This window comes from Paramormyrops kingsleyae, chromosome 2 (genome assembly GCF_048594095.1).
Source record: "Paramormyrops kingsleyae isolate MSU_618 chromosome 2, PKINGS_0.4, whole genome shotgun sequence".
NCBI lineage: Eukaryota > Metazoa > Chordata > Actinopteri > Osteoglossiformes > Mormyridae > Paramormyrops > Paramormyrops kingsleyae.
In genome coordinates, this window is record NC_132798.1 from 12,740,107 (window position 1) to 12,761,689 (window position 21,583).

At 47.5% G+C, this 21,583-nt stretch overlaps 2 protein-coding genes across 9 annotated transcripts in view; one reads left to right on the forward strand and one right to left on the reverse strand.

Moving 5' to 3' along the window:
- LOC111851774 (transmembrane protein 132D-like) overlaps positions 1-10,063 on the forward strand; it is a 176,596-nt gene extending 166,533 nt beyond the window's left edge. For all 6 annotated transcript variants that reach the window (XM_023826995.2, XM_023826996.2, XM_023826997.2 and 3 more), the window contains 3 exons: positions 1,698-1,971; positions 5,088-5,279; positions 8,398-10,063. In XM_023826995.2, coding sequence (XP_023682763.1) covers positions 1,698-1,971; positions 5,088-5,279; positions 8,398-9,516 — 1,585 coding nt within the window. In that variant the 3' untranslated portion in view covers positions 9,517-10,063. The remainder of the gene's footprint in view (positions 1-1,697; positions 1,972-5,087; positions 5,280-8,397) is intronic.
- Positions 10,064-18,961: 8,898 nt separating this feature from the next.
- Positions 18,962-21,583, reverse strand: part of slc15a4 (solute carrier family 15 member 4) — a 28,229-nt gene continuing 25,607 nt past the window's right edge. For all 3 annotated transcript variants that reach the window (XM_023827016.2, XM_023827015.2, XM_023827014.2), the window contains one exon: positions 18,962-21,227. In XM_023827016.2, the coding sequence (XP_023682784.1) occupies positions 21,073-21,227 (155 nt within the window). In that variant the 3' untranslated portion in view covers positions 18,962-21,072. The remainder of the gene's footprint in view (positions 21,228-21,583) is intronic.

Consider the following 21,583-nt stretch of genomic DNA (forward strand, 5'->3'; position numbering starts at 1 on the left):
ACTGTCTGTTACCTTTCCTCACATGTCTTTGGCCTTAAAGGTGACTGTATTGAATTGGTCAAGGTGCCAGACTCAGGATCACTTTGTCAGTAGCTGAGTATTGCTGTAAATTGGTGTAGATAATTATTGGTGGGGGGGGGGGGGGGGTGTATCACAGTATCAGCACAGGGTTGTTACTTTTTAGCCCCCCCTCCCCCCACCAATCCCTGGCTGTGTTCCTTGCATAACATCCTTAAACAGCAAAGCAGGTTGTACCTCTTTACATACAACCATGATTATGTCTATTTTGTCACCTGGTTCGGGTCCAGTGCACACAGCATGAGGTTCTATGCAAGAGGAGAGGGCACATTATGTGCTGATTACAATTAATGCAAGCCTGCTGGGTTCTCCCTCGTGGGGGGGCAGGCTTCTGGCAGGAAGGGAGGATAATGGAAGGGTGGGATTTGTGGGAACCAGGAAACAGGTGGGGGCAGGGCTACAGGGGTCAGCTGAAAGCTGATTGGCCCCTGTAGTGCCCCCTCTCCTCTCAATCAGCGATATAAAAAAAATTATTAGCGAATGATAAGGTTGGCATCTCCATATGAACTACAGCCTCTCTAATGCCCCAAATCTTAAAAAAATTCTATAATTGCTCCTGGTGGACCCCCTGGTCGTCTCTTGGATTCACCAGAACCCATTCCCCGTTTCTGTTCTCAGATATTTCCACAACCTGGCCTAATATTCACCTATTTCTTTGTTCTTGTCCTTGCTGGGAATTTTATGCACACGGTAGACAATTCCTAACACCACCAAACTAAATTAGGAAAAACGTTACAGGTGATTTTTAGCTGACTTCCTGGGACACCATCGTGGAAATGAAGCCATGTACACACAGAGACACACTCACACAGTCGCACACTCACACAGTCGCACACTCACACAGTCGCACACTCACACAGTCACCCACATGGCTAAAAGTGGATCCTTACATCACGTCGATCCGCCCCCAGCGCCTGTATCCCGGCATTCCTGAGTCACTCTCGGTACTGACTCTTTATACTGCAGGCCTCTGGAACCCTTTTCCTCAGACGCCCCTGGGACTTTGGTTATAGCCTGTAGAGGAATCCCGTGGACTCTTTAGTGCCCCAAAGCTCCACACAAGGTGTGAAGTGAGTGCAGTAGAAGACCTAACAGTTTTACTGCAGGGCGACAATCACCCCACCATGGGAGTGATGTAATCTCCCATCATGGCCTCCTGTCGTAAAGTAGCTTCGTTGCACCGCTAGGTAGCCATGATTTTCACCTCTGCCTGTTTTTTTTTACCTTTCCACCTCGGTTGCAGGGTCTCATTAAAAGCTCGGAAATGCTGTCACCTCCATTTCCTCTGCAGCCTGACGTGCCCAGAGCGGCCACAGCCCTCTGGTCACGTGGCAACATTTCCGTGTCTGCCAGAGGAATGTGATGCTGTGCCATCGTTGCTTACGCAGCCCTCTTCCATGGGCTGCAAAACCTTCCTTCTAAGCTCTCTTTTTTGGCACTCATTTAGTCAGAAAGAATAACATAAAATAAATGCACGATCTGACAGCCCAGTTTCGCTTGGAGCCGGTGAATTTCTCCACATACTGAAAGCACGGTAAGGTTACCGACGTCGATGTTCGTGTTACCAACGGCGATGCTTCGTGAGCAGCGGCCCTCCCCTGATGGCGTCTGCTCCACAGATCTGCGCGGGACAGCGAGGAAGAGGATGACGAGGAGCGGCGGGGGCGCTCCTGCGGGCTGCAGTACCAGCAGACGGCGCTGCGCGTCCTGGCACACTTCGTGGCGGAGGCACCCGATGCCCGCTCGCCGGCTGCCTTCATGCTGGGCAGCGACTGGCAGGCCGACGTCACAGAGCTGGTGCGTGACTTCCTGAAGGTGGAGAACCCTCGCGTGGCCCGACTCAGGGACGGCCGTGTGCTGGTCGGAGTGGACGTGGGCATGACCACCATCCAGGTACGTGGATTTGGGGGACAGAGATGATATAAACTATTCATTATAGCTAGCAGTAGTGATCAAAGCCCATACGATGCCCTAGTCAAGCTTGAACTCTGCCCCGCCCATCCTCCATCCCCGCAAACTTCACCCCTGTATTTCACCCTGTACCCCCTAGTTGTGACATTATAAGTTGCCCCTGATGGGGAGGCAATGGTAAAAGTTGTTGACTAACTATCTAGAGCATGGCTAGAAGCTCTGGGTATCTGACAAATTAAGAATATATCATTGTTTCTGGATACTTATCTAACACATATGAAGTGAAGTGAGTGCTTAAAGGGTGTTTTTCTAATCCTGAACCATCCAGATAAAATTGCAGATACACTAGTGGCCTTAGGCAAGGCTTTATTTGGGAGGCCCCCCTATCAAGAAAACTGACGCTCTTTTAATTTCCTCCAAAACGCAGGTATTTCACGGGCCCTAGGCAGCTGCCCATTCTGCTTATAGCCAGAGCTGGCCTTGTATATATTTTTTCATCACTTTCTCCGGGCCCCTTTATGCCAGTCGGGCTCTACACAGCTGCCTAGTTGGCCTGTACCTGGATCCGGCCTTGGGAACCGGGCCGGAAAGATGAAGGACATGGACAAGAAGGGGAAAAAAAAGCAAAAGCGATGGTGGATGAAATGTTAAACCTCTCGCTTGGGTCAGGTTTCCGGTCCTGCCTCGGCGGTGGCCAGTGCAGATCAAATTCTCATGCCTGAACAAGAGTGTTGTTTATATGTTCGTCTCCAGCGGACACACTTGTGAATCTCAAGAGGCAGGGAGGTGCGATGTGCAATTTATCCTGCATGTGCACTCTCATCTGTCTGTGTCCCCTGGAAGAGCTGGAAAAAAGTCGTTAGTTAAAAAATCGTTAGCACCTGTGTTAGGCCGGTGTGGCATGCCGGCACAAGGCCACGATTCATCTGTCTGATGCTGGACACTCTTCTCCATCTGGGCAAATCCATATCTGTCATGCTGTCACACCGCGGGGGTTTGGGAAAGCGGATCACACACCATTCCTGGTCCGTCTAGCTGCCTGCTGACAGCAAAACAGCCTAGATAAATCACAGTCACCATGGTGCTGTTTAAATGGCCTTGTAACAGTAACGTTAGTGGGTACTTCTAATGGGAGAATAGCGGTAACATTTACCCTCTTTAAATGGGCCTGTAACAATAGCGTAAGTGTACTTTCAATGGCAGAATAGCGGTAACATTTACCCTCTCTAAATGGGCCTGTAACAATAGCGTTAGCGTACTTTCAATGGTAGAATTGCCTTAACATTTACCCTCTTTAAATGGGCCTGTAACAATAGCGTTAGCGCACTTTCAATGGTAGAATAGCTGTAACATTTACCCTCTTTAAATGGGCCTGTAACAATAGCGTAAGTGTACTTTCAATGGTAGAATTGCCGTAACATTTACCCTCTTTAAATGGGCCTGTAACAATAGCGTTAGCGCACTTTCAATGGTAGAATGGCCATAACATTTACCCTCTTTAAATGTGTCTGTTACAATAACATTAGCATACATCCTGTGGCAGAATAGCGGTAAAATTTACCCTCTTTAAATGGGCCTGAAACAGTAACGTTATTGTACTTCCAATGGGAGAATAGCAGTTAAATTTACTCTCTTTAAATGGGTCTGTAACAGTAACACTAGTGTACCTCTAATGGGAGAACAGTGTTAACATTTACCGTCTTTAAATGGGCCTGTAACAGTAGCATTAGTGTACTTCCAATAGGAATATATGTGTAATTTTAACTGCTCCACATTTTGTATACATAGTACAATGAGATCCCTTCAATGGGGTATTTAAGAGTTAATTTTTTTTTTTGAGATGACAGGAAGCTACACTGTTTTATTAAAACAATATTATGACTGTTGAGCCAGCAATGGAGCAATGTGCAAATTAATCTGCCTTTTAATTATCAGTTTATGCCTGTTCTTTATGCCTGTGTTGTGCATGAAAGAACCATTATAAATATAACTTATGGAAGGGAAGAAGGAAGCATTATGAAGCGGAATATGAACCTTAATGTACTGCAGTGCTCTGATGTTTCTCCAGTGCCAGTAAAACTTCCCATTCAGCTTCCATGGCTGATGCTTCAGGCCCCAGTCTTTTTTTTATTGTGGGATCCCTAATTGCTCCTGCCACTCACTGGAAGACCAGATGAATAATTGATTGATAATTGATTGCTGTTGTCCAGTTAGGAGCTGCATAGCCTAATAAATGTCTAATACTAAGTCTTCACGTACAGTGGTTGAACAAATGCTCTTTGACCATAAGATCGTTTGTTACATTATGTCACCCTTTTTTCTCAGCTTTCCCGCAGTTCAAAGTGGGGTTCAGTTGATCTTCTAAACAAGTTTGGCGTTCTTTGTGCAGGTTGGCTGGATTAGAACTCCACGGACATCTCATGCTCAGCCAAATCGCAGTGCCACTGGAAGGCTCCGGTTCACTTGAGTCCTGTAGAGCACGATCCTTTCAGGAGACTTTGGGTTTAGCGTGTGGTGAAATTTACATGGTTTCACACACTGAAACAGCACTTTCTGAGAGCTGCCCTCGTTTCCAAGGTACAACTCCTGGAAACTGCAGAGAAACCACAGAATAAAACAATGATTAGTTATTAATCGCTGTGGGATTTCACCTACCCCATCTTGTTCTCTATGAGACACACAAACGGGTAAGAACAAGTTTGAGGTCACAGCGCAGGGTCTGCCTGCATGCAGCACCCCGGGAGCCGGGGGTTAAGGGCCTCGCTCAGGGGCCCACGGATATGTGGCTACTCTGCTCGAACCGGCAACCTTCCGATCACAGGCACAGAGGCTTAACCCAGTGAGCCACACACCACTCCTTTTGTAATGCCAAGCTTACGGCATTACAGATTGATCACCCACATCTCAGATCACACCGTACGTCTCCAAGACAATGGGAAATCAGTCACATTACCTTGTGTTAGTTAGGAGATAAGGCGCTGGGACATTTGTTCTATCAGCTGACACTCGTTCATCACACTAGATGTTTGCCGTGTTTCCAGGCCCCTCACAGTGACTCCGCCCCCCCCCCCCCCACTTGGTCTCATCTGCCCAAACAGGTGCTCTCTCCCCTGTCGGACGCCATCCTGGCTGAGAAGACGGTGACGGTGCTGGAGGACAAGGTGACCATCACGGAGCTGGGCGTGCAGCTGGTCACAGGCCTCTCCCTCTCGCTACAGCTCAGCCCTGGGAGTAACCGGGCCATCGTCGCCACGGCGACCGCACAGGAAGTGCTGCAGAGCCCTAAGCAGGTACTCATGCACACTGCGGACAGGGACGGACCTCTATAGATTCACTTTGGCGTTTAGCAAATTTCCAGACTGGTTAATTAGTAAGTTTAAAACAGAAAGCTGTGTCTGTTACACCAGATAAGAAGAGCGTTATTATCAGATGTACAATGTAATTATCGGCCTGTAAATAGAATGCCCCAGGAAAACAGACTATGTTTCAGGCAGGTGAGAGAGCCCCAAACAGTCAGCTGGGAGCAACTGGGCCGGGGTGGCTGGTCTATATGTGGTGTAGCATACGACAGCATGAGGGAGCCGTCTACTTTTAGCCAGTCTTTAAATTAAGCTCCTTTTAGCTGAGTCCTTATGTAGCAATATTTTGTTAGCGAGCGTAATCACTCTCCGGTAGCCTGACCGAGGATGCAGAGAGGACAGGGTGCCCACGTAAGCTGAAGAATCTGGTGCCAATGTATTAAAAATATAACATATACATTAAAACCAGAACCCGTACCCAGACGATGACAGATATTATCATATCTAACAGAATATTTAAAAAAAGGGAAAGAAAAGTAATAAATGAGAAACATGCACTGTATACTTACAATGTTTACTGTTTTTTTTTATATATTTTACATAATATACATTTTCTTTTCCATTTTCCATTCAACGGCTGCCGAATCAGGGCATTTCTGCAAACATCTATTATGCAGTATACCGCAGTTTCTATTTAGAAAAGTAAAAATAAAAAAAACACCCAGTTCCATAGACCATCCCGGTAGCACTCTGGGGGAGCAGCTTACATCCACTTACTCACTAATCACAGGGACAACAGGCCTGGGAGTCTGTGTGGTGTGTGGAGCGCATGAGGGATATGCCGTCCCTCATTTCCCCATGGGAACAAGCAACCTGTGCATTAAAGAGTAATAATAATAATAATAATAATTATCATTATTATTATTAGTAGTATCATCATCATCATCCGTCTTTAAGCCACTTTCAGGAATGCCAGGGGTGGAGCCTATTCCTGGCAGCATAGGGCAGAAGGCAGGGGTACATCCTGGAGACCAATCCATGACAGGGCTCACACACATTCTCACAGAGGCACACGCTATGATTGCTAGCCCAGCCCTGTGCTCGATCCTCCCTGGGATACACTCCAGGCCCGCTCGCCCCCGCAGATAAGCGGTCCGAAGATGATCGGAATGCAAAATTCCCCTAATTAAAAATAACTCTTTAAAAGCCTAATCACAAAGTCACCGGCTGCCTACCCCCGCTTTCTTTTATCAGGCTCAGAAATAACAGCTCTGTCACCATCTATATAATTAGCACTATATGGGGTAAATTAGCATGAGCGTGTTTAATATTCGGCTGCCGCACGGGGTCTGCGTATGAAACGGGTCATTTCTCTGGCAGCTGACTTTTGAGTCCCTTCTTTCCCACCAGCAAGATTAATAGTGGCCGGTATTGATAGCATGTGATACATTTTAGATATGGTGTTTGGCCCGGGGGGCGGTGGGGTGGTGGGGGGCATTGCATTAGACTGGCTCTCTCCATTTCCATGCAGTCACATCCACAGTTCGCAAGCAACAGCCGAGAGTGGGAATCCTCACCGTACTGTGGGCCGTCATTTTGGGCCAGCATACCACCAGGGCGGCGGAGTCTGGTTATCGAGTACCGGGCAAACTGCAGCATGTTACAGCTGGCACATGGGACACTGTGGGCATTTAAATTAAATCATAACATCCACCCTGACATCAGCTGTGGTGAGACTGAGAGTCCGGGCAATGATCAATGATAATAATATGCTGCATAAAAAAAAAAGAAATTGTGACCTATGAAGACTGCTGTGTGCCTCAAAAATTGTCGAATACCGTGTATATATATATATATATATATACATACACACACACACACACGATGCAAATGCATTTTTCTCATAAATTTCTGCTTGGTGAAGACTGAGAATGTACTGCTCTTAACTATAGGGTAAGCACCAGTCTAAATCAACAAAAAACAAGTGTGAATCAAACCAAATTCACTAAATAACTGAGACTTTCATGTCTACTGACAATAGCAATCAACCGATTCGTGCTGCCTGACCCTGTGCTGTTGACAGTACACTCCAGAGGCTGTTTACAGTGAGGATGTGTGAAGTTAAGGACAGAAGCTAACTAAAAATGTGTTTAGAAAGGGAAGGATGTGTCTCGGTGTCAAGTAATGTAGATGAATGGGAATCACAGAGGGAGGCGCAGCGGCTCATTGAGTAACACTGGCCTCACACCATCCGGGGCTGCGGCTTGTGGGATTGCGTGATGGACTGGCAACCCATCCGGAATGTTCCATGTGCTTCCTGGGGTAGGCTCCAGCCTCACCACAACGCGATACCGGAAAAAGCAGTTACAGAAGATGGATGGCTGGCTGTGAAACAGGGAAAAGAATATCTGTATTCTCAGTTCTAGTGTACACGTCTGTCAATCTAAGATCTCGCGCAGTATTTTGTTGGACACGGTGACTTTGTGCGGGAATTGAGTCCCAGTGTTCTGTACTCTCGCCCAAAGACCTGACGCATCTCTCTGACTGCGGATTCGCCATCGATGTAGCTCATGCTTCTGATTATCCCAGCTGGATGGTGGCGCTTTGCTGTATCCTTGTTATCTAATTGTGTAATAATTTAGTGATTAATGGTCCCATGTGAGAGTGAAGGAGGTTCTTTATACCGCTGACAATCATGCAGGATTCAGGTCGCCTCCCCCGATTCAGGAGACTTGGTATGTTCTGCCCTGCAAGCGCTTTTTGTGAAGCTTGATTCGCTTGATGAAATAATGTAACAAAAACCATCTCAGCTCATCAGAGTGAATGAAACTAACAAATTCAGCAGTCTGGGCTGCTCCCCTATTTCATTGTAAACAAGGTACAATTATTAATATGGGTTTTATATCTTTGGCATGAATAGGAATCTAATGTATGCTGCGGTTTTCATGTTTTTATCAGCCCCTGGTGTTCATTTATATATTTATAAAATGTGTTTTCCCATGGTTAATGCTTCTCTCGTAACTTGTTTGAAGGCTGCTTTTTTGGTAGAGATGAAGAGTAGATGATTTGTGTGTCTTTAAGTCACAGGCCTTCTCTGTTTCCACACTAGGAGGCGCCGATCAGTGCGTGGCTCCAGTTCAGCGATGGCTCCATGGCGCCCCTGGATTTGTATGAGCCAGGCCTCTTTGTGCTGTCAGTCACCTCTCTGGATGAAGGCGTGGTCACTGTGCGGCAGGACCCGGCTTGGAGGTGGCCCATCGTCGTGGCAGAGGCCGAGGGCCAGGGGGCGCTGGTGAGGGCAGAGATCACTGTCAGCGAGACCTGCCAGAAGTCGAAGCGGCGCAGCGTGCTGGTGGCCGGCAGCGGCATCGTGAGGGTCCGGTTCGGCTCGGGGGAGGAGCTGGAGAACCATCCCGGCGACCGGCGCCAGCCGCGGCCCGACAGCCATTTCTACGGCAGCTCCGTCGCCGGCATGGAGGATGGCGTCGCGCGGAGGTCCACCACCACCAGGAGCGCCATCCTCAGGCGGCCAGGGGGAGGGAGGCTCACGGACGATGGTGGGCTGGGCCAGAATGGCCCCATCGACTTCTCTGATTTCCCAGCCCAGGTGGACCTGCCCGGGGACACGGAGGACGACCTGGTCCAGGCGCACCGTGGGCTCTCTGATCTGGAGATCGGCATGTATGCCCTGCTGGGGGTCTTCTGCCTGGCCATCCTGGTCTTTCTCATCAACTGCGTCTCTTATGCCCTCAAGTATCGGCATAAGGAGCTGTCTGAGGAGGGTCCGGAGACCCTGGGCCACGCCCACGACTGGGTGTGGCTGGGCCATGAGGCAGAGCCTTCGGAGGGCCACTCATGCTCCTCCCCGCAGCAGGAGGAGCGTGGCTCGGTGACGGACGCGGGCGTGGCCTTCGAGGAAGGCAGCCACCTGCTGAACGGCGGCTCGAGCAGGAAGAACGTGCAGGGCCAGGTGCACCGGGAGGCGGGGGGGGCTCCCGGCGGTGTGGCCCACAAGGGCGACTCGCCCACCAGCAGGCGCAAGCGCGTCAAGTTCACCACGTTCACCACCATCCCGCTGGACAACGGCTGCCCGTCCCTTAGCCCTGTCGTCGCGGGTCACAGCGACGGCATCAAGTGGGTGTGCCAGGACATCGAGCTCGGGGATTCCAAGGAGCTGCGGGATTACATGGAGAGACTAAACGGCAACGCCCTGAAGGATGCCGCATAACGCCCCCTGCTGGCAGACTGGCGGAACACTCACCCTTATGCCTTTCCGAGAGAACAGCAACACGGTCCTGCTGGACCTCGTACAGGCGGCGCCTTGTCGTGACAACGGGACAGAATCTTCATTGTGACTTGTTGTCATGGGAACTACAAAAAGGCCATTCATCATAATTTAAAAGAAAAGGAAAATATCCCACCAAATCCCACAGAGGACTAAAACTGTTATTAAGGAACTTACAGTTACCAGAAGGGAAATGACAAACAGGAGTAAGGATGTCTATTTTTCTGTTCCAATAGTATTTTTTTTCTTTTAATCTTTGAGTATGTTTTTTAATGACATTTTGATTTTATTAATATTCTTTTTTGTGTCCCTATTCCAGCATTTCAGTATGTACTGTCTAACAATGTGCAGCAGACCTTGTAGAATTAAGAATGTAATATTGATAAATATTTGGGTTGTAAATAAAATGCACATAGAATGGTTTGGGAATGTTTCCACGTTTTGTAGCATTCAGACTTTCTTTTCATATATATTTATATTCTGTTCTTTACCCCTCTGGTTATCTTTGCTTTTTCAAAGCTGTTTCTCTCCCATAAAAGCTGTTCTTCTTGCATTGCTGCTGAAGAGAAAAGCAGAAGTCACAGGTCTCATTATAACTGGAGGAACAATCCAGCCCACAGCTCTGTAAATAGTATCCAGCAGTGTCTCAAGATCGCGGTGGGGGGGGGGGAAGAATACAAAATGACACCGCATTGATGTGCTGTAAATTGTATCTTCATTTAAAGATGTGTCAACAGAAGGGGTTAATTCAGCACCATCTTGACATCCTTGGCTTCTTGTGATACCCATTATTTTCAATTAAGACGTCACCTGTATTTGAGTATCATAAAGACAATGGGCCTATGCAGTATAAATACGGTATTCGTTTGAGTCCCAGCTCCTTATGTGCAGTTTGCACGGGCTTTCCCCACAGCCCACAGACGTGCACTTCGGTGGACTGGAGAGGCTAAATGACCCTCAGTATGTGAGTGTGTATGTACCCTCCCTCCGTGCTTCAGGCCCCCTGTGACCTGCTTCCAGAGAAGCTTTTATGAAAGATGGCTGGATACATATATCGTAAATTCCACAATATGATACAATTTTCTAAATTTAACCTGTTCAGGGGAAGACAGAGAGAAAATGGTGTATTGGCTCAGACTCTTTGACAGTGTTCATTAAACATTACTATTTTCATTACGAGTCCAGCGTTTCGAGGTTATTAACTTGGTGTGCAGTTAATGTTCACACAGTGCTTCAGTGCCATTTAATGAAGATTTTCTCCCTCTGGGGCCCCCTGTACGTGACTTTGCTCCCTCTGGGGCCCCCTGTACGTGACTTTGCTCCCTCTGGGGCCCCCTGTACGTGACTTTGCTCCCTCTGGGGCCCCCTGTACGTGACTTTGCTCCCTCTGGGGCCCCCTGTACGTGACTTTGCTCTCTCTGGGGCCCCCTGTACGTGACTTTGCTCTCTCTGGGCCCCCCTGTACGTGACTTTGCTCTCTCTGGGGCCCCCTGTACGTGACTTTGCTCTCTCTGGGGCCCCCTGTACGTGACTTTGCTCTTTCTGGGGGCCCCTGTAAGTGACTTTGCTCTCTCTGGGGCCCCCTGTACGTGACTTTGCTCTCTCTGGGGCCCCCTGTACGTGACTTTGCTCTCTCTGGGGCCCCCTGTACGTGACTTTGCTCTCTCTGGGGCCCCCTGTACGTGACTTTGCTCTCTCTGGGGGCCCCTGTACGTGACTTTGCTCTCTCTGGGGGCCCCTGTACGTGACTTTGCTCTCTCTGGGGCCCCCTGTACGTGACTTTGCTCTCTCTGGGGCCCCCTGTACGTGACTTTGCTCTCTCTGGGGCCCCCTGTACGTGACTTTGCTCTCTCTGGGAGCCCCTGTACGTGACTTTGCTCTCTCTGGGGGCCCCTGTACGTGACTTTGCTCTCTCTGGGGGCCCCTGTACGTGACTTTGTTCTCTATGTGTGTAGTTTTTCTCTGTCTTGGACCTCTACTCGGCTTTGCTTTCTCTGGGGCATCATTTTGGAGCTCAGTGACACCCTCAGGTTGGCAATTTACAGGAAGTTTGCCACATTTACAGCAGACAGCATCGTATTAAACAGAACGGCCCCCCTTTGCTGACTGTGACAGTACCGATTTGTGGATATTGATTTGTTAGCAGACTGGATCGCTGACTGAATAGCAGTGTTGGATCAGGGCTCTGGGAACGGCCTGAACCTCTGCGGCCCCCAATCCCCCCCCACACTGACGGGATCTCAGGAGGATGCAAAGGCTCCAGAGGCACTTTCAAAAATGTTTGTCATTTGATACAGCTGTACGGCTGGATGTGCCCTGAGGCTGTTTGGACACAGCACCCATCTCAAGGGCTGAAGGACTCTCCTTGTCAAACTTGACCCGGCAGAGTGTCACTGTCAATGTGGCGGGTTCAGGGTGGGTCCTCCTGACACGGCGAAGCACTCAGAAGTAATAACGCTCTTCACAGTGATGATCCCGAGCTCACTAGTGCCATCTTATAAAGCGAACAGCAAACGTGCTCTTACCTCGAGAACCGGAAGTTGGCGATTCTTTCCATTCGCTAGTGATGTGTGTCAAACATAGCTATCCCTGTTATCCCTATGGCTGATCTGGCCTGGGCTGTGAGTCTGTGCTCAGCGGAGGTCCATGGGTACAGAGCTCCAAGTAAGGCTCGCTAGTACATATCGATCAGGCAGTGTGAGATTAACTGTTCAATGGAAAATTCACTGACACAAAGTAGACAAATCTTAATAATAATAAGTGATACTTTAGTGATCCCTGCGAGGAAATTGTTGGCATGCCTCCCTCAACTTGCTCTTTTTTGTAGAATAAGTTGTCCATAAAGGGCAGCCACCTGTAGTGGTGCCCAGGAAGCTGGGGGTTAAGGGTCTTGCTCAAGGACCTGAAGACATGCTAAGGCTGGGTTTGAAGTGGCAACCTTCTGATAACAGACACACAGACTTAGCCCACTGAGCCACATGGCAGCCCAACTGGCTGGAGGCCAAGTTCCTTACAAGTCCTTCATTTTGCTTAACTATTGCATTCGCTTCCTATTCAGGGCACCTGGTGTAAATAGCTTTCCTAGTACAACTGATACGATACTGGAGATAAAAAATATACCGCATATAATATTAATTCACAAAGAGTGGGATATTGCTTTGAGGAAGTAGTAGAGTATTCTTGTTTACATTGAATAATTAAATACAAAATGCAAAACAAGGAATTTAAACACAAAAGGTTACTTCAATGAAGGAGAAAAAACAGCAAAACACTTGTCCAGAGAAATAAGCAAATCCTAGTGAACCTAGTGGATGCTGTGAACCCCTCCGAGTAATATCCATGGAAACTTGGATCTATTTCCATAGAAACATGAGTGAGATGAGGTTTCTCTAGACCTTCTATGTCAGAATTCATAAGCTCCAGTGGTGACATCCCCTTTATGTCATGTTATTCTTCACCTCCGCTTTAATGGCAAACATGTGCATTGCTATAGCGTTTGACTTGGGCAGCGGCCATTTTTGTCCTCTGTAGATATCTGCTTTGTCATGTTATGTAAAGCAGAGGGCCACTTGTTAAGAGGCGAGCATCTCATCCGACCACCAGAGGCCGCTATCATCAACCACCATTGACCACCATCTTGGGGCAAAGAGATGTACCTGGACCTTAAACCATAGCTTGCAAATTCTGGACATCAGAAAGATGGAACAGCTAAATCTTAGGGGAAGCAGAAGGCTAAAACAGTAATTACATTAAAGCATTGTCACTAATTCACAGCAGAGCAGAATGAAAATGGCTTTTAGTGCATTATATTGTGTCATTTCCTAAAGATGATGGGGCGCATTATCCTCAGGACGAAGGGGAAGCGAACAGACTGTGCCGAGAGATTGGATCTCGACTCACACCTTCTGGTCACAAGTGGCCCGCGAGCCGCTGGGAAGGGATGAGACACAGAGTAAGCGGAGTGAAAAGGCCAGATTAATTTAATAATTAAATAATGATTTTACAACATTAATGTTAATGTGACATTTCCTCTGTAACCTGTCGAAAAAATATATTGCCAGCTTTTACAAGTAAAATGCCAATTATGGGCTCATTAGCCGGCAGATCACATCCAGACAAAGGGGTTTTTTTGAAGATAGCGCTGCTGATATTTTCATTTCCTCTTTTGAAAATGATATTTCCTATTCATGATTGGAGGTACCAAAGGAGAGATAAAGCCTTTTTTGTTGTGGAAGAACAATAGCTGAATCTCCTAAGGTATGTGTGGAACTGTAGAATAAAGCCATACAAGCGAAGTCATGTTTTAGGCAGAAGAAGTGTAAGGCAGAAAGGGCCTTTTTTCACCCATAACTTAAAAGTTCCACTAAACCTAAAGTATAATCTTATAATCTGTAATCTGGTGGTTCTCTCAGCTTGGCTCACTGGGAGTTTTCTTTTTTGGCCCCTGGAGAGCTTCAGGGGTTCGGGATATAAACTCAAGTTCAATGGCGACTTTCCCGGAGTACTGTAAGTCCAGCCTGGAGCTGGAATGGGGAGGAGGTGACGACGTGGGCGGCCCGCGGTGACCGTGTCCTCTGAAGGTGAGCGCCGGGGAGCGATTTCCTCTGCCAGCCCACCTAAGCGCGGCAGCCTGGCCGTTTCGTTATTAATCGCCCCAAACAGCTTGTCTACATGGTCGCCGGTGCCCCCACTGTTTTCCTATTGATCTCTAGCTTTATGTTTAATGAAAACAGCGGATTAAATAAAAGTCTCTTGGCCTTGTACTGCCCGCCCCAGCCTGACTTTCATTTCTTCCCTTCTTTCTGAGTTTATGCCATGGTCCATGCTATACATTTTTAGCTTTCGTTTGTTCGTTTTCCTCCCCCATATCCATGTGATGTTGACTACGGCGCTTATTTTGAGTCGGGGGGGGGGGGGGGGGAGCGATGCCATTGGATGGAGATTGGGTGGTGGGGGGACTCTGGAAGGAGACTATGAGCTGTATGAGGAGCCGATGAACTGTGAAGGATATAGGGGGGGTTACTGGCCTGGAAGGAACTTATCTGTCAGCCACTGAGAGGCCTTGATTGATGGGCCCCAGCTGTAATTAACACAGAACTGAGAGTCTGACAGCCAGACTCACACCTCCGTTCTTACCTGGAAACAGAGAGAGCACCATCAGTAGGTGTCCTGTGATCTGTCCTCATGCAGAAACAGCTTCTGATGAAACTTGTTAAAACCAGAACAATGGAGTAATATGCATTACTTTCTGTCAGTCTGAAAGCAAACATGCTGCATGTCTGCGGTCTGCTGGTGTTTCATTCAAATAATACTAAAATATTATTTTGTCTGTATAGTTTTGTTCATTAAAAATGATATTAGTAGCGCTGACACCAAGGGAATGGTTATTAAGCTACTATAATTAAGTTGCCCTTTGTGAATTAACTCATGTTAACACTGATGCTGCTCTCATGCTGTTGGGTGTCACGTTGTGAGACGGGTAATTGTCAACACGTTCCCTCCCCCCGTGATTCGTAATGTAGTTTTTGGAATCCCGCTGAAATCTGCACTAATCGACTGGGCTTTTTTGACCCTCCGAAGGACCCAGTTTGGCGAAAAGGGCCGTGCACATGGGATGCACATTTTTTAATTCGTAAGAAAGTGCATGGAAGCTCTACCCTTTCTTTGCTAGCGTGTAAAGCACAGAGCTCGTTTCCAGCAGCGCGGCTCTCGGAGTGCTGACAGGTGTCGTCTGAGACCTCCAGCAGATGGTGGCAAACAAAAACGTGTGAAGAATTTAAGAAATAGACATGGCTGGCTGCCCCTGGAGACCCTCCCCACCGCTGCAAGGGGGAGTGGTGGTACGGGAACCACGAGACCTTGCTGCCCGTGTGACCTTGCTGCCCGTGTGACCTTGCTGCCCGTGTGACCTTGCTGCCCGTGTGACTCATGCTTTTACCTGATCCTCTCATCACACTTGAGTGCCGTAAACAGACGAAATCAATGCAGGGACTTCGGAGGTGGGGTAAGAATATCACCAGGCTGTAATATTCTGAATTCCCCGCCCCGAGAACTGGAAAACAATGACCGTCTGAGTACCGTAATATATTTTGTTCCTTTAAGGCGCCTGTCACTTTAATCACACAAAACAAACTTCTTGACACACACGGGGAATATCCCAGGCATCCAAGGAGGAATCGCCCATGTAAGAAGGATCGGTTATTTGGGGGAGAAGGACAGAGCTACCACCCCAAGGTGTGGACTGATATGCTCATAGTCCTTGATGCTACACCCCTAGTTTTACATTCACCTTACCTGCAGATAGCTGCATCCCTCACATTTGCAATCTGAATCACCAGCTTATACTTAGTTATTCACAATCACTTTGTTTTAGCATTTTTGACTGGATAACTGGAGCAATTCAGATTTCAAAAGAATGGCTCCAGTCACTTGCTTTCAATGCTTTGACCTCCAGGGTAACGGTTCATGGCGACTACATAACCCAGTGCCCCTAGTTTCTGTTCATTTTGCGTGACCCGTCTGGATTTCTTAAGTACTGTACGTATGAGTACGACAGAACTAACGTAACAGTATGAAGGAGTATAGCAGGAGGATTTTTTCCCCCCAGAATGCACAGGGAGTGAGTGCCCACAGGGAGTCGTTAGCACGGCTGCCCAGTATGGAACTGGTATCTTGGTGTGCATTAAAGCAGGTGGATGATTAGGAGTGACAGGGCCACGCAGGGTCATGGGGGTGTAAATCCCTCCAGGGCTCATTCTGCCATTAACACACAGCGGCAAGTTCGTAGTGGATGCCCTCCTCACCCCTGAGCTATGGCGACCGTGCATGCATGCACGCGTATGCGTTTGTGTGTGTGTGATGAAGGGAATGTGGAAGGGAAGGAGAGCAAATGACAGGCGGCACACTCTCACACTCTAGCTCCTCTCTATCAGAGATAAATAATCAAAGTGATCGAGACCCCTGCACTGACACCGACGAGAAAACAAACCCCGCTCGCAAATCGATGGCACGTAACATCGGCAAGTCGGCAGGACGGTGGTGACAAAACGGCCGAGGGGTGACTAAGCAGACAGTAGCGAGGGCTTATCTAAATTAACATCAGCCGGCAGGACAAGGGATAAGCCGGCCTCCGCCTGCTAATTAGCAACGTTTGACTTTTCAATTATTCTTCCATGTGTATCTTAGTTCTACGTTCTTTCTTTTTCTTTTTTCTTTTAATTAGCATGAACACAGCATCATGCTGCAGGGGTCCCGAGTATAGGGAGCGTCCAGCAGTGCCTGAAGTGAGAAAAACAGGTGCCTATCATGCCCCTCGTTATTCAGCACCGGCAGATTATTAGAGGCGCTGGTACGCATGAAACATTCCTGGTACCCTGAAGAGAAAAACTATGAGGTGCCGGTACTGTGCACCAGTTAGTTCTGGCCCATTTAAAGCATTGACTTCCACCTAATGACAAGAGAGAGAGAGAAAATAATAAGCCTACAGAGGAAGTTTCATACAATGTAAGATGTACATATCTCCATCTTCAAACCAAATATCTTGGTTAAGGTTGCAGAAGGCCCAGAGTCTATCCCAGGTACACCCAGGACAGGAAGTCGGTCCAGCACAGGCCACACACACACACACACAATCATACTCTATGGACAATTTAGAGACCCAAGAGCATGTCTTTTGGACTGCAGGGGGAAAACAGAGTACCTGGAGGAAATATACCAGGCACAGGGAGATCATGCAAACTCCACCCGCTCAACTGGGGAAGACAGAAGGAACATATATGCATTAATGGTCTAACATTTATATTTCTTAAATATCAAGCTCCAAAAACTCCAAAACTGTACTCTGTACTGCCTCTGAAGGCAGTAGCATTACCAGGACACCATCCTGATTCTTATTCTTCTGATTACATGAGGATAAATTGCTTTGTAGAATAAATGCTATTAGAATAGCTGAAAGCACCATGGTAACTATTACTCAGGTAACAGGTTCCCCGTTTAAAAAAAGATTTTCATACAAGTGAGTTAATGTTACCTTTTTCGGCAGTCCTGCTTAGGGCTCCCCATCAGGCAAAGCTCTTCCGGAAGCTTCCCCAAGTTCAAGGCCGAGGCTCTGGGTCGCCTCTGCGGCCCCCATTTATAGGCACTCAAGTCAGCCTGAAAATCGGCATTAATGTGAGAGACTTGCTGTCATGCTGCAGCTGTCAGCCCACGCGCTTGGAGCGCGGTTCGGACAGCAAATGCCGTTACGGGGTTGCCAGCTACCCTGCGGGGTCCTAATCGACACAGGGCCCCCCCACGGCGGCCTTCTTCATGGATGAACTGCTGCCATTTGAAGCAGGACACCAGGCGATCGAGGTCAAGCTGGAATCGGTTCTGCAGGCTCTCTCAGTATGGGGGGTGGGGGGCTCGCAGGTTTAAGAAGTGTGTGAATCACTTTTTTCCTGAAGATACAATTTAGAGTAATGGACAGGGGATTCAGCTCACAGGTCAAGTCCTTTCATCTAAAATGCTCATCCATGATGTTATATGGTGGAACTGGCCTGTCGGACCGTTTGCCAGCTACACCTCCGGCCTGTCGGACCGTTTGCCGGCTACACCTCCGGCCTGTCGGACCGTTTGCCGGCTACACCTCCGGCCTGTCGGACCGTTTGCCGGCTACACCTCCGGCCTGTCGGACCGTTTGCCGGCTACACCTCCGGCCTGTAGGACCGTTTGCCGGCTACACCTCCCGTCTGTAGGACCGTTTGCCGGCTACACCTCCGGCCTGTAGGACCGTTTGCCGGCTACACCTCCCGTCTGTAGGACCGTTTGCCGGCTACACCTCCCGTCTGTAGGACCGTTTGCCGGCTACACCTCCGGCCTGTAGGACCGTTTGCCGGCTACACCTCCCGTCTGTAGGACCGTTTGCCGGCTACACCTCCCGTCTGTAGGACCGTTTGCCGGCTACACCTCCCGTCTGTAGGACCGTTTGCCGGCTACACCTCGGGCCTGTAGGACCGTTTGCCGGCTACACCTCCGGCCTGTCGGACCGTTTGCCGGCTACACCTCCCGCCTGTAGGACCGTTTGCCGGCTACACCTCCGGCCTGTAGGACCATTTGTCGGCTACACCTCCGGCCTATAGGACCGTTTGCCGGCTACATTTCCAGACCGTAGTGCCATTTTCTAGGCTGAGGGCCTATCAGATGTTTACCAGGCTTGCTATGGTTGTAACACCAACTAGGGCAAGTGTCACTCTGACTTTAACACTCTGAGAATACCCCCCTCCCCCCACATCTACACAAACAAATGCATAGCCAAAAATCAACCATAAACAGCATGGTTAAAGACCAACGATAGTGACCGAAAGACTGCAAAAGGTTGAAATCTGAGGAATACAAAACATTACAGATATTAAAGGCACAAATTGCATTTTAATAGAAAAGGATACAATACAAATGTCAATCACTTCAGCAGGGTTATCTCAGAAGCATCGCAAAACATTAAAGTCACTGCAAATTACAGACATGGAGCGTTTATGGCCATGGCTGTCACAAGGATGTAAATGTGGACGCTGTAAAAGACGCACTTGAGAAATCTTAGGAAGGCTTCAGCTGGAAATCACCCTATTTGATGGTTAAGGTAAGAGCCAGACGCGTCCCACCGCTCAGAGGCATGATCAGAACACCCACACGGGGCTCCTGTAACAAGACCCTGAGCTTCTGTAAACCGTGGAAGACACGCAGGCTTCAGTGGTTACCTGAGAATTACAGTAACTGGAGTGTCTGCCCCAACTGCCGTCTGCATATAAATGGGCTTTTCAGCTTCATGAGTATATGCCAATTCAGCATAGATTAATAGAGCCACACCTGCTTAGGGAAAAATAAAAGTTTACTGTCAAACACTGTAGTGCTCCATATTTAATGTCAAGCACCGTGATGGTGCCATGACCCTCTCACCTCCGGAGTGCTAAGCTTCTAAAGTAATGTGCAAACATAAGATGAGCTTCTGATCTCGGGGATGCGAGTAAATCTGAGCACACTCTCCACACAGTCACTGTTAAAATTCAAACGCCCCACTAGAAAGTCTATATTGTGATCAATCACAACATTAACACCTTTATTAAAAGATGCATAAAAGTGTGGGACTCTCCCTTGAGTCGTACTACAAACCACAGGCTAAAGTGCCAAACAATGAAGATGTAATGAGTTCACAACTCAATAGACCTATTCCTACTGACAAGCAAGTATGACTCATACGATGCTGACGATGACTGACAATGAATAATGTTAACGACAAATTCCATCATTAATGTCCTTGTGTTAGATCATTATCTGCTTTCATAATTATAATTTTTAACCTTGAAATTATTGTTTTTTATTCTGCTATTAATGTTTGCATTTTAAATGCTCTATCCAGACCGGGCTTTTTAGACAGATAATTAATCCTTTACAAAGTGCAGGTGTCTCCATTGTAAACAGTGTGATTATCACTATGGTGACACATTCATTTGTTAAAGCCCTGAACCCAGGTGCATGAAAAACCACCAGGCAGATGCAGGTAGGAGCTGAAGAAAAGGAAAGCCGTCTAGCAGATCGAAGCTGCGTGTTGGTGCTGAACTCAGGAACAGCAACAAGATGACCAAGTCCTTCGACATCTTTCAAAGCAGCTCCATTCAAACGGAAGGGAGATGATATACACAAAATCTCACATATGCAAAAACTGTACAAAAAAAAAATAGTCAATAGGCTGACATTAGATGTCAGGGTATCCACTTTCCTGAACACACACTTTGTATAAGCCACTAGTAGCATGAAATAAAACCTATTCCCTTAAATAAATCGTATATATACATAAAACATTTCTTTACACAAAAAGTTACGGGTATTCCATGTAAACCACCATCTACATTACTTACATAAGATAGGTGGTATTTGGCTGTTTTGATTGAGTTAACCGAGAAAGGAAGCAAATACTTAAGTGTATTAGTTGTACAAACATAAAAGGAACCCTTCAGTCGCAGTGCTTATTTATCAGAGGAGACAAGGGACGCACAAAGCCATGACATCTACCAGAGGAGTGGTCTAGTCCACCACCATCGTTACACACTGTCACACAACCTACATTAATATGAGAAAATCCAGGACCCATATTCTTAAATAATACATATAAATATAAAAATCTCATTAAAAAATACATCAAGTGTGCAATAATATTTAAGATGCCTCTTCTCTAAGAATTAATATGGTAAAACGAATTATTTAAAATTCTGTAATTCATTAAAAGCCAAGAGTAAATTTAGGGGAGTCATCTTAAAATGAGGTATTCATACTCGTAATATGTATAATATTCAAGAACATAAATCACGCTGTTCTCATATTTGCTCTCAGGATAAATAGTCATACCTTAGTCATTAATTCTGGTGTTACACACAGAAGCAGGACTGCAAAAGCGTAAAAGAAGAAAGAAAAAAAAAAAAAGCACAGTTGGAAGCCCCCAATCCGTGAGGGAGATATTTGGCCGGGTCAGGAGGGCGTGGCTGCTCCGTGCTTCAGGCTTCCAGAGCGAGCTCTCTGCTGCTCGTACCTCACAGACACGATGAGGAAAAGGAGCAGCGTCGCCCCCTGGATGCCAGCCAGCAGGAAGAAATAGTAATGCAGGGAGCAGTCGTTGATGTTGCCTGGGGGAGGAAGAACAGATGAGAGGGTAAATGAAGGGGGCTGTTCTGTGACAGAGAGCAGCTCCAGTCAAATCAACGAAGCGGGCGTCAGTGTCAGACTGAGCTGGGTTCCCACACTAGGAAGGGTAAAGTACCATAAGCCCGTCTTGAGAAATGAAGACTTCACAGAAAACTGTGGGGGAATTCACTAACAGAAACATATAAATGCTTCAAGCGCCCAAACATCTCAAAAGCCATGACGGATTAAGAGCCTCCTCTCATTTTGTGATATTTATTGCATGTCAGGGTGACTGTGAGTACTCTACAGCATCCTCCCCAAAAGCCTTAATAACATTCAGAGTCCAAAAAGGAATAGT